Below are 16,978 nucleotides of genomic sequence, written 5' to 3'. Positions count from 1 at the left end.
ATTGGGATACTAATACTAACTGTGTTAGTTTGGTTATCTCTAAATTTACATCTGTTAGTAGTGAAATAAGGCCGGGTGTCGTTTTGGGATTTTTAAGTAGCCCAGCCTCAAACTAAACACATTGTTCTAATGTTTTAATCAAGGCAACCTGGACTCCAAAATGTTCTTGCTTGGATTCATTGTATAACGTTGTATTGTTCTTACTGCATTATAGTAATAATTTGAAACAGTCAAATCATCTGGGATTGTGCGAATTCCAATGATTTGAATCTTCAAATATAGGGAGACTACAAAGCAGACTGCGCTATATTTTTGCATCATGAATAATTGCCAGACCACTGTGTTCTGTCTAGCTTTAGATGAAAATTCTTGGCGACAACTCTACTATTCTAACCTCGCGTCTCTAGTGAGGCAGCTAGAGCCGCGTCGTTACGTCCTTGAAGAATTCAAGCTTGAACTGCTTTCTAGTTCAAGTTACCATTATTTTCAGCGGTCAACAATATATCTTCTTCCTGTAAAAGCTTCTCCCAGCTTATTCATCTGCTGCCATAATGCTTATACAACATGAAAATCGAATGATTCGTTGAATCCAATAATATTTATAAGTTATGTGCTCCAGCCGCTAGCGGACTATCGAGCGGCTCGAGCTGCCTCACTAGAAACGCGCTGCTATAGCCTTGCGTCTAGAGTCGTCGCCAAGGAATGGCACCTTTGGGACTGAGACCACGTAAGGCATTTTCAGACGATTCCGCAGGGCAGGAAGCTCTCTGATTGGCTGATTGTTGGTTCTCGAATGCCAACCCAATCAGCCAATCGATAGCTCCATGCCCTGTTGACTCTTCTGAAAACGCATGAAATAAAAAACGTTTCATGTTGCTTGGCCCTAAGAGATTCAAATCAGCTGATCGGGCACAGACAGAAAAGTTTGCTGTCCCATCTACAACTACACCTAAAATTAGCCCCTTATCTGATTAGCTGACATTGATTCTGGAATCATATTGATAAGTTCAGGTCTCAGATTATATTTGAAATGGCAGTCAGTCATTTTAGTAATATTATAGTGACGTCCACGTTGTAATGGCAGTGGAGAAGTATAGGAGAACAACGTTGCCTATTCTCTGCCTTGTCAACGCCTTATGTAGAAAGTAGCTGATACCGGTGTACGGTATCTGGTGTAATATATTCATTCTTGTTCAAAATGATGAATTATATTCTATTCGTCGTGAAAATATACTCTTCAATGATTGAATAATAATTGTAATGATTGAGATTGAAATTTCTATTAATTATACAGTGTTTGAAAAAGAACTCCCTAGTTTTAGGTATAAATTTAACGTGTAAATTAATGGAAAACCTCATCAACAAGTACATGCAATGAAAGAGAGAATCTTCAAGTTTTGTTCAACATCAGTACACTTGAACATGGGATCCATTTGTTGCCCTGAACCAGCCGAGACGATATTCAAGCTCTCACCAACATATAAGGTGTAACTGTCCCAACCGCCTTGATGATTCTTTCCCGTAAATGGTTTATGTCTCGGATTTTTTCACTCTACACAACATTTGTCATGTGTCTCCAAAAGAAAACGTCCAGAGGGGTTTAGTCCGGGCTCCGTGGTGGCCAAGCAATTGGGCGAGCTCTCACTATCCACCTTCCCGGAAAGTGAGTGCAACTGAAGGAACTGTTCCCTGGCACCGTCTTAATGTCAAGAAGGTCTGCCAACTGCAGGGGGGCAAAACTTGGACAGTTGATGAATCAAACACCACAAACTAGAATAGTGTAGGATCACTTTTACAGATTCTATGACACATCAAAACTAGGGAGTCCTTTTCCAAACACTCTGTATTTCCACAACGTTAAAAAACGATCTGGCAACGTTGTGGAGCTAGATAAGGATTGCACTATCTGCTTTGTCGAATGAAAGACTAGTGCCCGGTTGCAGAGTCGACAAATAACGTCGCCCATAGTTAACAGCGCGGACTTAACTATTTAACAGGCCAATTCCGTTGCAGAGACCTTCTGTTAGCTATTGCTCTACCGATAGGTAACAGCGCGCCAACAAACAGGTTTTTCCGTTGCAGAGACGAAAAACCTACAGGCAGATGATGTCATCTGAGGTTACCAATAACTAAATGTGCTCTTAATTTTAATGCCCAAAATCGTGCTTATAAATCCACTATACATTCGCGCCAAGTGTATTTTAAGGTTATGTTGACTTGTTTGCAAAAGACAGACGAAAATGGTCATATAGGCCTATAGTAGTTGATTACATTATTATAACGTTAACTATTTGAAACTGTAGATAAAGTGTTAATAAACTGAATAAAATATCATTGACTATTCGAGTAGCTTGAACGAAGATGTATAATTAGTTTATACAATAATAAGATGTATAATAAATTTGAATAATCAATTATTATTAATTTTAATAATAAGCACCGCATGCAGAGTCATTAGAAATATATCTTGTAAACTGGCTGCTTTTCTTCCAAGATATATCAAATATCAGAAGGCAATGAAATAATTCTGGTCAAAATTTTTTTTTTAATTAATATTATACAATAGTAAATACACCAGTCACTTATTTTACTTCTACCTCTAATTTTATTTTACTTAATTCATTCATTTAGCTATCAATCAAAAAAGCAAACAAAATAATTACAAATTAGTCTGCAGTTTACGATCTTGATTCGTAACCTCCAAGCATAAACAACACAATAAGCAGACAGCAGTTTTGTGATAAACACGCGCCATGATGTGACGTCATCCGACTGGAGGTTTGGAAGAACTGTTCACAGTGATTCTCTCCCCGTTGCCAATACATTAGTTGGATAGAAGCATACCACGCAAAAAGTGGTATGAGCAGCAGTGTGACTTATGTGTGTGCCTTATCAGAGCCATAGTTAAAAGGGGTCTGGCAAACGACTCTGCAACGAACATCTATTTATGAGCGAGTTGTTAACTATGGGTGACTTTATGTAGCGACTCTGCAACCGGGCATAGGATAGCTACATCAATGTCGACCAAATACTGGTACTACCATTATAACGTGGACCTTTCTACATAAATTAACTCTTGTCCGTAAGCTATAGACCTATAGATGTACTTGGGAGGAATTCCTGTCCAGTTGAATCGTAACCTGATAATTGATTGTTTATTATTTTTTTCAGATGTGATCATGATGAACCACGTTAAAAGACCTACCAATATCAAATGAGCAAATCTGAACAAGAATTAGAGCCCGATCAGCCTAAGGAGGTATGCTTTATCAATAATTTTGAGCAATAGTTTTATAAATTCTACTATGAACAATAATCCACTTGTAGCCATCAGGCTTGCTTCAATCATCACATTGAATGCTTTCATGCGCAAGTGCACGTCAGAGCTGAAAAATAAAATCTGGAAAGAGCACGTTGTGACGTGAATGCAGTTGCTTACACTAAACACAACCAGTACGTGCATACGTTCAGTGTGAGTGTTCTCATAGTTTGTTTCTCATCTGTGCGATTATACATGCATAACCAAGCACTGATTATGAATATGATTTCCACACAAGTTCTAAATTTGTATGTGGGTTATAGGAAGGATTGTAATTGAAGCAGAGATTAATTTATTAAAGTTTTATCTTGTAACTCCAACTCATTCCAATTACAAAATAGCCTATTTGAGTCAATTCTAACTGTATTTATGCTTTTTCAGGAATCTCTAGAAGAGGATTTCCTTAGTGCAAAGAGCGAGACCAATCAAGCAGACAGCCCCGAGCTTCCATGCGAAGCGGGAAACATGATCAAAGAGAAACCTAGAGAGAAGAAGAAATCAAGTAATAATAACAATAATGGCAATAACAGTGTTGGAAGTACCAGCGGAGGGAGTGGCGCATCCAATCTGGAAATCAAAAGCGAACCGGTTGAAAGAGACCGGGAACGCGAAAGGGAGACTGCTGAAGTTAAGGAAGAACCGGAAGAAGCTCCAGGGTCTGGCGAGAAGAGCTCCCAGCAGTCACCGGCTCCAGACGTCAAACCATCCGACGTCTGTCTACCAGAACCAGGTAAATCCGAGATTTCTTTGCTCTAGAGTAGAAACAGATCATTTTGCTAGCATTGGCCGTTTTCACACCCAAGCAGAGTTTACTTGAAAAAATTCTCCAGGTAAATCCGAGATTTCTTTGCTCTAGAGTAGAAACATATCATTTTGCTAGCTTTGGCCGTTTTCACACCCAAGCAGAGTTTACTTGAGTCAAGTTTCCTTGAAAAAATTCTCTTGTAGCCTATTTAAGAAAACTGGAAAGGGCATTTGAATAAAATGAACGATTTTTGCAAACTTGAAGTCAGGTTTACCTATATTCAAGTTTTCATAACCTCAAAAGTATCATAATTATGAAGTAAAATATCTTTTGAGTTTTCTTCTACATTTTTATCTTTATTTTCTATTTAGTTGTTTTCATAGATTCTACATTGACTGACAACTGTTTTCATCTTATTTTCTCATTTGTTGGTTGAATTGTACCTTTCAGATTCAAGTTTAATGCAAAAGTCAAACATCTACTTGAATCAAGAAAACTTGAAGAATATTCTACATTGGTATAGTGGATTCAAGTTTCTGTTTTTGTAGTTTCAAGTTTACTTGAATTCAAGGAAACGTGATCAATGTAAACTACTATGGGGGGCGTTTGCATTAGTCAAGTTCCTTGAATTCAAGTTTTCTTGATGTTTGAGTAAAAAGAATGATTTTTGCAATCTTGAAGCCAAGTTTACAAGAACAAAAACTTGAATCCTCTATACCAATTTAGATTCATCTTCAAGTTTTGTTGATTCAAGTAGATGTTGAACATGTTTGACTCTTGGATTCAACTTGGTTCCACCTGCTAGTTGGAAAATGAGATAAAAACAGTTGTTAGTCAATGTAGAATCGATAAAAACAGTTGATAGTCAATTTAGAATCTATAAAAACTCTTAAATAAAAAATTATGATGTAGATGAAGAAGTAAACTTTGGGATTCATTACATATTTTACTATACTATACATTTTATACTATGGAGGTTATGAGAACTTGACTTCAAGGAAACCTGATTAAAGTAAACGCCCCTTTAAATAGAGTTAAATTTAGTTGAGCTTCCTTTAATTCAAGTAAACTTGAATGTACAAAAATAGAAACTTGACTCAGCTATACCAATGTAGAGCAATAGGTAATGTCGACACACTCATTTATTTTCCTCTGATTGGTTATTATCACCAACAGCTGATTCTCAGCCAATCGGAGGACAATTCTGAATGTTGGCTGACAATCGGCAAGTGTGAAAAGTGTTATACTAGGATTATGTATATCGATGAATTTATTTACTTTCCAAAACAAAATATAAGAAAGCTTTACAAAATATATATGGATATGCTACTGCACTAGGCTAAATCAAATACAGAAAAATACAGGAACTGCTAATTACTACATTGGAAATAGGCCTAATTATGAAATAGTGATTTAATAATCCTTCTTACAGTAACTATGGTCTATAATTGTGCTCCTATGAGTACTGTAGGTGAGGCAAAAACGCCAGAAAAAAGAAGATTGCTTGTGCCCCAGTGTGAATCGTAAAATCAGCTCCAAATCAATCAGATTAAGATAATCAGAAATCAGAGTAAAATAATAACAAATTCTAAATTTCCAGTATAATTATTTCGTGACCTGGAAATTAATGTGTCGAGTAGAAAGTAAACAGACTAACCTAACCCAAATTCGAACTTTTTAATCCATCTAAATTCGATACAGAAATAGCTTTGGAGAATCAGCTTTCTCTTCAATGAATGATTGGTGCATGTTATAGTAAATGAATGTACAAATAAAGTAAAATATTTTTGGACTGAGAATTTTGTGAAGTAAACAACTACAAGACTTAACCTATTTTAGACTATTTGTAACCTTATCTAAATTCGGGAGAGGAATAGCGCAAGGTTACCTTATTTTTCCTCTCCATATTAAGATATTAAATATCAACACAGTACATTTTACAATTTATATTCAATCTTACAATCTGTATATAATTTTAATGATGTACTTATTGCACGAATAAATAATAAATAGATAAACCATTACTGTATATAGAATACGATACTATGCTTGAATGATAAGATATGGACAGATTTTGTTTACTCAACTTCACTGATTTAGCGTGGGAATTTTCGGTTGATCATAGTTCAATAACATCTTGAAAGACGTTAAGCAGTTCTCAAATTATTCGAGTTATCTTATCAGATAACTCGAGATTAGTAGTAATCGCAAAGTTAAATTTGAGTCACCGAGCTCTGTGGATTTATTCTTGTTGCTCCCTTGTCAGTCGTTATTATTTATCGGTTAAGGTTGTTGCAATAGCGTTTCGTGTAACCTATTCGTTGGTCTAATGCTAAATATTGAACATGCTTTCAGTTAAAACGGATGAGAGCTCCATTATTGATAATCAAGTACCCATTAAAACACTGAAAAATGACGAGAGTGAAGCAGAATTTGGACCAGGTAAGCACTTTTCCGGAATGTTTTACATGTTTATCAGGCTAGTCGCATATTGAAACGCGGCATGACGTGACACGAGTCTGCTAAAAAATTTAATATCATATGACTATTACAATGTTCACACGTATTTTGGCGATCATGTGCATAACCGAAACCAATTTCTTATAATGAATACTATTTATTTGAAAGTATTGATAACAATTATTAAATCAAGGGCTACTTTTAGTGATAAAAATAAAACGTATGTAAATTATACTACCCTTTCTTTGCTTCAAAAACACTTTTCACTTTTTTAAAAACACAAAAAACTCCATTCAAATTATGAAGAATTGATGAGATTAAGTTTCAAGGTATTTGTACCATGATTTGAATTAGTTTTGAGATTGTGTGCATAAATGAAACGATTTTAATAATAATGAATTGATGAGATTAAGTTTCAAGGTATTTGTACCATGATTTGAATTAGTTTTGAGAATGTGTGCATAAATTAAACGATTTTAATAATAATGAATTGATGAGATTAAGTTTCAAGGTATTTGTACCATGATTTGAATTAGTTTTGAGATTGTGTGCATAAATGTAACGATTTTAAATAATGAATTGTATTTACTGTTATAAAGTGATTTTTATGATTAACTTCAAAGATTCTTGATTATATTTTATAAATTGGTCATGTTGATTTTCAATGAACGAACAAGTGCCTTTCGGTATGGAAAAGTTTTAAGATGCTTGTAATGTACAAAGATTCAAACTCATCTTCAGAATGTGTCTATAACTTTGAATAATTAATATTATTTATTGTTACTAAGTGATTGATGAAGGATAAGTTTGAAGATTCTTTTATGGAATATATTTCATAAATATAATTCTTGTGTCTATTTAAGATAGGAGTCTTCCAGTATAAGTGTTAAGAATATCCATGCTAACCTTACCTAAGGGTGCTCACTAACGACAGGGCAGTGTGTACACATATGCTCGTCATACATGTTGCGTCATCAGCTGGAGGCTTCAAACAAATAACAGATGTTTGACAGCAGCTTCTAACAAGAAATAAACCATTGGAAAATTAAATAATTTTAAAATCATTCAACCTCAAATAGAGTGGCGAAGAAAATATGGACAACAAAGAATCGAAGACAAGAACCTAACCTCAAAAATTTTGTTCAAAGCCTTTTACTGTTAAGACACAACAATGTATGACGACATGTGTGTAAACCTGTCCTGTCGTCAGTAGGAATCCTAAGACATATACCTAGAGTTTAAGAAAAAGTTTGGAGATGCTTGTGTCAAATATGTTTGTTACTTATTCCTGTATCTATTTAAGATTAATGTCAACTGTTAGGTGCCTTCCAGTATAAAGCCCGGTCCAGACGCTCAAGTTCAGCTTCAGTCTTTTGCTCAAGCAAAAGTTGGAGCATGTAAGTCGTTGCGTCTGGACGGTAAAACGGATGGGTCTTCAAGCTTAAGTCGTCAAACTTGAAATGTATCTGCCGGCAATCTTTTTCCATCAAACCGTCCGTCTTTTGCCTATCCACCAAAACCTAAATCGCGTAAAAATAGAGATAGAGAAATTGTGATTTCGGATTCGGATTCAGCGCCCTCAAATTAATAAAATACCTCGCGAGTACTTGAAAATAAGCAAGTTTTTTATCGATTGTATAAAACGCCATTTAACCATTTTTTTCTTTCTTGATTCTCATGATACTCTCAGAATTTGATGTTGATATTTTGATTTACTATCATTATATATTAAGATTAACGCCATTTAACCATCTTTTTTCTTTCTTGATTCTCATGATACTCTCAGAATTTGATGTTGATATTATGATTTACTATCATTATATATTAAGATGTACTATATTGTTGATAAGAATACTATCTACAAAATTTCAAACCATTTACAATCACTGTGTCGAGATATGACATGTAAACAAAGCCATTAATTTAGCGATTAACAGTAATATTTTTGTCATTATGTTGTTAAATATAGCATTATCCAGTTGAATCAGCGAAAAAATACGATATAATAATTACTCATCTACCGGATATATGGAATAATGAGCGGATAATGAGCACAAAAATAGGAAAACGGACGACATAAGACGGATGCGTGTGGACGCAATTTTACATCCGTCTTTTGCTTGAACCAAACGATCCGTCTTTTGCTTGAGCAGAGCAAAGCGGATAATGCTCCGTCTTTTGCTTGAGCAGAAGACTGATGGTAAACTTGAGCGTCTGCACCGGGCTTTAGATGAAGAATACCCTCATTACCTCATTGTTGGAATAAATAAGAATGTTAAGACTCAGATAATACTAACATAATGCTTCAAGTTGAAGAATGAGTTTGGAGATTCTAGTAACAGATATGTTTCATTGTTTGTTTAGAGATGGGCTAGACGTTCACGATCGATGATCGACGTTCTACCGTTGTTGGGTCCTGATCTACTTCTGGATGGTGTTAGAATAAATATGAATGTTAACCTTACCTAAGATTTGGACTAATATAATAACTTGAGTTTAAGAATAAGTTTGAAGATTCTGGTAACAAAAATGTTTTATTTGTTCAGAGATGGCCGAGAACGTTCTGCCGATGTTGGGTCCTGATCCACTCCTGGATGGTGGGGTGCAGCCTTTGGCCAGTAATGTGATCAACAAGCAACCAGGCACCATGGAGGCCCAATACATGCAACAACAGAGTCAGATTTTTGTATTCTCGACCGCCCTCGCCAACAAATCGGCCGAATCTGTTCTGCAAGGCCAATATGCTTCCATCATCGCCTATCACTGCGCCCAACCTCGAACAAAAAAGTATTTGGAGGTGAGATTAGCAAACTATCGACAGAAATCGAATTAACAATTACCAATTAATTGGTGTTATGTATCCAGTTGAGATACTCCCTTAAACTCTTCAAGTAAATACTTCAAAGGAATTGAAAAACTGAGGAATATTATTGTTGAATAATATCATAGAGAAACAATAGCGTAAGTAGATATTCCATGGTATAGGGAATTTATGTCGCAACTTTTACTGTTATCTCAAGTCGATTATTGTCAATTTTTACTGTTTTGTTGGGGTGATAGTGTATGAACGGTACAATTTGAGAGACTACCAGCGTCACACAGCTGCATAGGAAAGAACTATGTGAACTATCGGCTTGGGATAACAGTAAAAGTTGCGACATAAACGCCCTATACCATGGGATATCTACTTATGCTATCGTTTCTCTATGATAATATGTAGATCATAATTTTCAATAGAAATCTCCCCGAAATTCAAGTGTATTTTAAGATAAAGATATTTAAAATATTGCTGGTGTATTTTGAAATACTGATGCTAGATTATTGTGTCAACTGTGCCTCGACGTTTTGAACGAAACGTGTCTTTTAAAATTAGATTGTAATTAGATTTCTCTCCTCCCTTTCAATGTTATAGATTTTGTAATCGGGATGATTCTGTATCATGTTGTATTGATACTGTATCATTCATGGTGATACTATAGAGAAAAGATAGCATAAGTAGATTTCCCATGGTATAGGGCGTTTATAAAAATTCCAAATTTCATTGTTAACTCAAGCCGATTACTGTCGACTACTGTGTTGGGGCGAGAATGTAAGAACGGCACATTATGAGGGATTACCAGCGTCACATAGCTTCACGAATAACTACCAGGGTGCATAATTTTTAAGAGTGTTGTGTGTTGAAGAATGGGGTTTTGAACGAGTTACCCTTAACAGAATTACAATGAATCAAATAAAATAATTATAAAGGAAAAGGTTACAAAAATAATCAAATATGTGATTTCTGGGGTTCTTCAGCTTCAAGATCAAGAACAATATATTGTATAATATTTTAATATTTATTCTAATGGCCATAACAATATAGATTGAAAATATAATAATTATTCAAGTGTAGTTTATGGAAAGTGCAAGAATGATTTGATGATATGATCATACGTCCATGCGTATGTATGCGGGATTCGAACCCACAACTAGAGAGCGCTAGCAGACTGAAGGGTGCAACCTTTAGTTGTCTCGGCTATCCTGGCCGGCTAAGGGCCAGACCATATTGAGCGTTTTTTCAGACGGCGTTTTTAGAGTCGGCAGGGCAGGAAGCACTCCGATTGGGTTGGCGCCTGACAAAACGCCTTATATGGTCTCGCCCTAATTGTGTGACCGTTCTATCAGTTTACCGTTACTATTAGAAATAATCAAATCAGTGAATTAGTAAATATTAGTATATAATGCCGCTTACTTATTCAAGTAACTTAATTTTTGCCGCTCAAGTTTTTATTTCTCAAACATGATCATTCATCTTTTTTAATCAATAATCACATTTCCAACTAATCTATTCTGCTCAACACTCACTGTTTATCCAGCACGCAGTACTAAAATTATGTAATAAAATAGCTTTATCGCTCACTTTAAAGTAAAAAATTGAAATGTTTTAATAAGTTTTCATTTCTATGGCCGCCTTACTTTAAGCTTTCCATTGTCATTTTTTTTAACATCTTATCAAGAGCCAGGAAATCTCCAATAAAATTGAATTCCTTAGCATTGGAGATAAACTGGACTTTGCAACTGCTCTTATGATCTGCATTTAGTTTATTTCAAGCTTTCTCACCTGTTCCAGTATGATGCTAGAATAAGATTCAAGGTATGATCACATTGGATGTGTGTATGTGCAAGTGCACGCTTGGTTATGCATGACCAACCAGTTATGCAGATGATGAACAAAATGTGGAAATAGCAATAGGAACACTTACAATGAACGCATGCACGTACTGGTTGTGTTCAGTGTGAGCAGCTACATGCAAGTCACAAATCAAATCAAATAATTTTTTATTGACAAAAAACAAAGCATTAAAAACAGCTTACAATTTCCATCCAAAAATTTCAGATAACAATATTATTACATGTTCAAAAAAAAAATAGTAAGCTTTAAAACAAATAGACATTAGGAAAAAAGACAGTTTCTTGTACAATAAGATTACTACTTGCTGAATTATATAATATAATTCGCGTGCAAGTAGGAGCACAGCTTAAAAAAAATTTGTAATGATTCATTCACACACACATTCACACTACTTTCACTCCAACAATAGCAATTAGCGCACTTTTGATTTAGTTTCTTCTTTAATTATTCATACCTTTAGAAAAATTAACCTAAAATAGCAAACAAACTCTCACTTGAATCAGGCGATTGTGATAGTAGCCACTTGCAAATTTGCTGTTTAAAAGAATGATAATATTTAATTTGTCTAATATCAAAGGGTAGCTGATTGAAGAATTTTGACCCTAAAAACACAAACGATTTTTGAAAACATGTATTATAGGATCTTGGGAGTTTCAACATATTGTTAGTCATTCCTCTTGTTCTGTATACTAAATCACCCTCACCCATCTGATCACTGCAATTACCTGACATCCTGAAAAACAATGAAAAAACTTTAAATTTATAAATGTATCGTAATGGCAAGCACTTGAAGAATTGAAATATGGGGAAAAAATGATCAAACCTTCTTACTCTTTTCATAACCAGTATTATCGGCTTTGGAACGTAATTAAAGGTTTTAAATGAGTTATGTATGTTGAGCCCCAACAGCCTATAAGTTTACCATAGTTCAACTTGGAGTCAACTAGTGCATAATAGATCTGCTTGAGAACAACGTGTTTGTATGACTCTATACAGATTTTGTTCTTCGGCTCATGCATGAGCTGACGTGCACTTGCATATACACGCATTCAATGTGATCATGCCCTTAAGCGGTCGTTACACCAACGTCTGCTAGCGGTAGCGAGCTCGCTCCCGCGGAGGTAGTTTTTCTGGAAGCAGTTCACACCAAAAAACGTCCGCCAGCGGTAGTTTGGTTTTGTTCTTGTTATGATGAGGCTGGTTCTCTAGAAGTGGGGGAAGGCCGGCAAACAGAGAGCTACCGATGGCGAAGTTCTGGAGTTGGCTTTCCATGTTATTAGATTGGCCAGGTCAGACCGAGCTCACTACCGCTAGCGGTACTCCCACTAGGAGACGTTTCAAAAGTTCGCCTGGCTCGCGAAGTGAAACTACCGCCGAGGTACTACCTCCGCGGTAGCGAGCTCGGTGTGACATGCACAACTTAATAACATGGAAGGTGAGTTTTTTGACTTCGCTACCGCCGCGGACGCGAGCTCGGTGTGACCTGCCCTTTAGGCCTGGTTTCTAAGACACTTATTAAATATAGTAGACCATTAAAACCTATAGATTCAATATAGATTTGATGTTCCATTAGTGCCTTCAATAAGTGTCCTAAAAACCTGCCATTAGTAATTATCATTAAGAGTATCAGTATCATAATGTGTAACTTTGTTAAAATCAAATTTACTTGTTCTTTGTAAAAAATCATACATACAATTTTATAGTATAAACAAAAATAAAATTATTAATTGTACAAAAGAACTTGAAGCTCACACGACTAATGTCTGATCGTGAGCTTGAAATCATCACTATACAGTGTGTACAAAAAAGAATGGCCCGATGCGAACGTGACCTTGTCATCAAGGTCTTTGCATGCAGTATTTTATTTCGTGCATTAATTATGGTGTATTATTGTGAAACAGAGTAGCTGTGCTAGATTACATTTCATCATCCTATAATGAGAATTAATACAATTAGTATTATCAGCAAATTTCATATTTATTCGGTTAAAAAGTTGTCTTAAGTATTGTTTTATTATTCTTATTTGCTATCTTTTTTTTAGTTTTGTGCGCTGTTCTGTTGTTGTAAATTGGATGCGAAATAAAGAATCTTATCTTATCTTATCTTATTTTAAATAGCAATATTTACTAGGAAGAAGGGCTTAAGGCTATGTACACATGGTAGCGTCGCACTGCGCGGTTTGAGACGCGCGTCCGACCGCGCAGTGCGATATACAATGGAGATAATGGCAGCTTCCACATGCACCACTCACTCAAATCTGGACGCGCCGCGCACTGCGCCGCCCAGACTTTCAACCTGAACCGCGCGGCAACAGCGCAGTTCCCAGTACACTACAGTCAGTTGGACTGTACACATGAGAGCAGTCGACGCGAGTTTTGATCTAGTTCACTTGTTTTGTGTAGTGATTTTACAGCAGCTCTGTTCAGTGTACAGCCATGGAAATGAACAATTTTGACACAGAATTGTTTATAGAAGAAGTAAAAAGTCGACATGTCATATGGGATATGGCGAGTCCTGATTACAAGAACTTGATGCCAAGTTGTCTTTTACGATCTCCAACAACTCGTCAAAAGATGAAATCGACATTCACAAATTTATAGTTAAAAAATTTTCCTCAAGTTAGGGTAAAGTGTCACAAAAGCACCATGCGTTAATTCGGTCAAAATAGGGTGAACCCAAAAAGTTTCTTTGCCTTCGTTTTCTCGCTTTATATGTACGATACACAAGCCACATACATGTTACCTCTTCAACTTCCATTGCTAAACTGGAGGTGGACGCCGTGTATAAAACGCTCGCATGTGTACAACTGCAGAATTTTGGACGCGCGTTGCACCGCGCGGTGTGACGCTACCATGTGCACATAGCTTAACACTAACAAATTGCATACTAAAATACTCAAAAAATATTGGAGTTTACGAAAATGCATCATAAATGTTCAATATATCCTCCATTGGCTGCTCGGACGACATCTAGTCTGTAGCTTAATTCATCGCAAACTGAGCGTAAGGTGGTAAGGTGTCTTCTGTGACTGAGGCTACAGCCGCTCATATTCGGGTTATCAGTTCATCGATGTCACGAGGTAAGGGAGGAACGTGAACATGTTGTTTAACATATCTCCACAGGAAAAAATCGCATGGTGTTATGTGAGGGGACCTAGGAGGCCAACAGTGTAAAGCTTGGTCTCGCGGTCCTGTACGCCCTATCCAACGTTGAGGCAAGTTCTCATTGAGGAAACTGCCAACATTGTTGTGACATGAATGCGGTGGTACAACACTGTATACTAAACTCCAATATTTTGTGAGCATTTTAGTAAGCAATTTGTTAGTGTTAAGCCCTTCTTCCTAATAAATATATCTATTTAAAATCGGGTCATTTTTTTCTTGTACACAATGTATTATTACCCAATTACGTTTATATAAAGTTTACTATATTATAATAATTAATCATCATCATTATAACATCACCTAGACACGTTTTTTATAAATTGTACTATATTAATCATCGTAATAACTATATTATCACCCAAATACGTTTATATAAATTGTACTAAATTCTTGTTGATTGCAGAAACACCCATTAAAAACGAATCAGTTCAATCGCCAGAATCCAACGCAGTGGTTGACCAACCTCGCACAGATGAAACAGAAAGGCCAAGCGAAGTGCATGGGTTTGAATCGAGGTGTGAAGCCGAATAATATGATGATGGATGTTGGCCATCCAATGCAGGCAATGCACAACAGAATGCCTATGTGGAATCAGGTAAACATTCAACATTCAAGATTTCTTTATTGCGAAAAACATTTATATACAAATGCATAGCATCGTCATAATAAATTAAACATGGTAAATAAAAAGTATTTACATTCACAGAAATAAAAATTCAAACACAAGTATACAAACAGCAAACAAAAATACCCTCAAATTAAAAACTCCTCTTTTCTATACGGGCATTTTTCTATTAAAATATTTTTCATGGTTCTCTTAAATTTACCTGCTTCTAGCTCCTTTAAATGTGCAGGAAGCTTATTATAAGCTCTTATACCAAACTCCTTAAAGCAGTTCAATGTATTTGCATAATTGCACTGGTTCACTCTAAGAGATTCAGAATTTCTTGTGTAATGGTTGTGAACGTTGCTATTTACAGAGATACTTGCTAAATTAATTTTCACATACATAAGACATTCAAGAATGTAAATAGCTGGTACTGTCAAAATGTTGAATTTTCTAAATGAATCCACACAATCAAAACGACTATTCACATTAGCAATGACCCTTACTGCTCGTTTCTGTAACACAAATAGTTTCTTTACATTCATATCATTACCCCAGGCAACAACACCATAATACAAATGAGAATGAAGATAAGCAAAATACACTGAAATTAAAACACTCTTATCAACAATGAACTTCAATCTATTCAATATAAAAATTCCCTTCGATAGTTTGCCACAATATTTTGATGTGTAAGTCCCATTTTAAATTGCTTTGAACTGTTATACCAAGAAACTTTACATTGTCAGGTTGTAATCTCAGTAAATTCATCAAGTCTATTCTCTTACTTCGGAAATACGTGATCAACCAACCACTCAGATACCGAGCTGTTTGTTCATCTGTAGATGAAGATCTATACATAATTGTAATCTCAGGGAGGCGCTCGTCGCTTGGACACTGTCACCCCTGCCGTTTTGAGCCAAATTTAATAACTAGTAGCTCTGCGAACAGTAGACCTCACGCAGTTTTCTCATCCACAAGTATCTGATGTCACCTGTTCTAGTTGATTCAGTTGAATCACAAATCACAGTTGACTCTTAAAAACTGTTATTTGTTTTCTCCAAGATCAAAAACTCACTTATGTTAATAAACTCAGTTCACGTTTGAATTTATATCCCATATGATAATTTATTCAGTTCCCTGTTAATATTCCCATATGATAAAAATATCTCTCAACTATTTTAAAATTATTTTTTTCAATCAAGAATATTATAATTTCTTCAGCATTATTTAGTTCATTTAATCATTTTTTATTTTATTTTTAATCACATATTAAATTTGTTTTTCAAATGTGAGAATATTGATACTGATGGGTACGCATCATAAAAATTGAAACCCTGCCTTATAGAAACGGCTAGACATCTGTGGAATGCATGCAATGAATAATCCACTTGTCAGCTGATTGATTATGAATAATTCTATAGTCAGATTGATCTTATCTTCAAAGTAGATGATATATATATATATATATATATATATATATATATATATATATATATATATATATATAGTGATATCAGAGTTAATGGAGGAATTCTTTTTCATTTCATATTATCCTTAAAATGCAAAATTTCAAAAAACCTTGTGTATACATCGACGTGCAGTTGAAAAAGGAATATTCCTGCCAAATCTCATCGAATTCTATCAGCACTTTTGGCCGTAATCGCGTTACATACAAACAGACGAAAGAAAATCCTGAGGCTAGTTGCACACACACCGATTTTTCACCGCCTGATTTTTTTCGATAGTAGCTGCTTGTAGACATAACGGATTTTTCCGGTCAAACAATCAGTTTGTAGTGACACGAGGTTATTGAATAATAATAAATCCTAAAAAATTGTTGCTATGTGGTTATTGTTTGGTTATTGATTATGGTGTAATCCAGGGGAGTACTTTGGGGCCTTTACTCTTTCTTGTTTATATCAACAACATATCAAGGTTGAACCTACAGGGTCAGTTGTTTCTTTTTGCCGATGATACTGCCCTGCTCTCAGTGGGTTCAACTTGGAAT

General features: G+C 35.5%; 1 protein-coding gene across 1 annotated transcript in view; it reads left to right on the top strand.

Moving 5' to 3' along the window:
* Positions 1-16,978, top strand: part of LOC111060129 (protein BCL9 homolog) — a 34,104-nt gene that overhangs the window by 632 nt on the left and 16,494 nt on the right. Inside the window, exons 2-6 of the mRNA XM_039442283.1 lie at positions 3,172-3,259; positions 3,701-4,049; positions 6,420-6,506; positions 9,071-9,321; positions 14,764-14,955. Coding sequence (XP_039298217.1) covers positions 3,215-3,259; positions 3,701-4,049; positions 6,420-6,506; positions 9,071-9,321; positions 14,764-14,955 — 924 coding nt within the window. The 5' untranslated portion in view covers positions 3,172-3,214. The remainder of the gene's footprint in view (positions 1-3,171; positions 3,260-3,700; positions 4,050-6,419; positions 6,507-9,070; positions 9,322-14,763; positions 14,956-16,978) is intronic.

Source organism: Nilaparvata lugens, chromosome X, assembly GCF_014356525.2.
Source record: "Nilaparvata lugens isolate BPH chromosome X, ASM1435652v1, whole genome shotgun sequence".
Classification (NCBI taxonomy): domain Eukaryota; kingdom Metazoa; phylum Arthropoda; class Insecta; order Hemiptera; family Delphacidae; genus Nilaparvata; species Nilaparvata lugens.
This window is presented reverse-complemented; position numbering and strand designations above follow the sequence as displayed.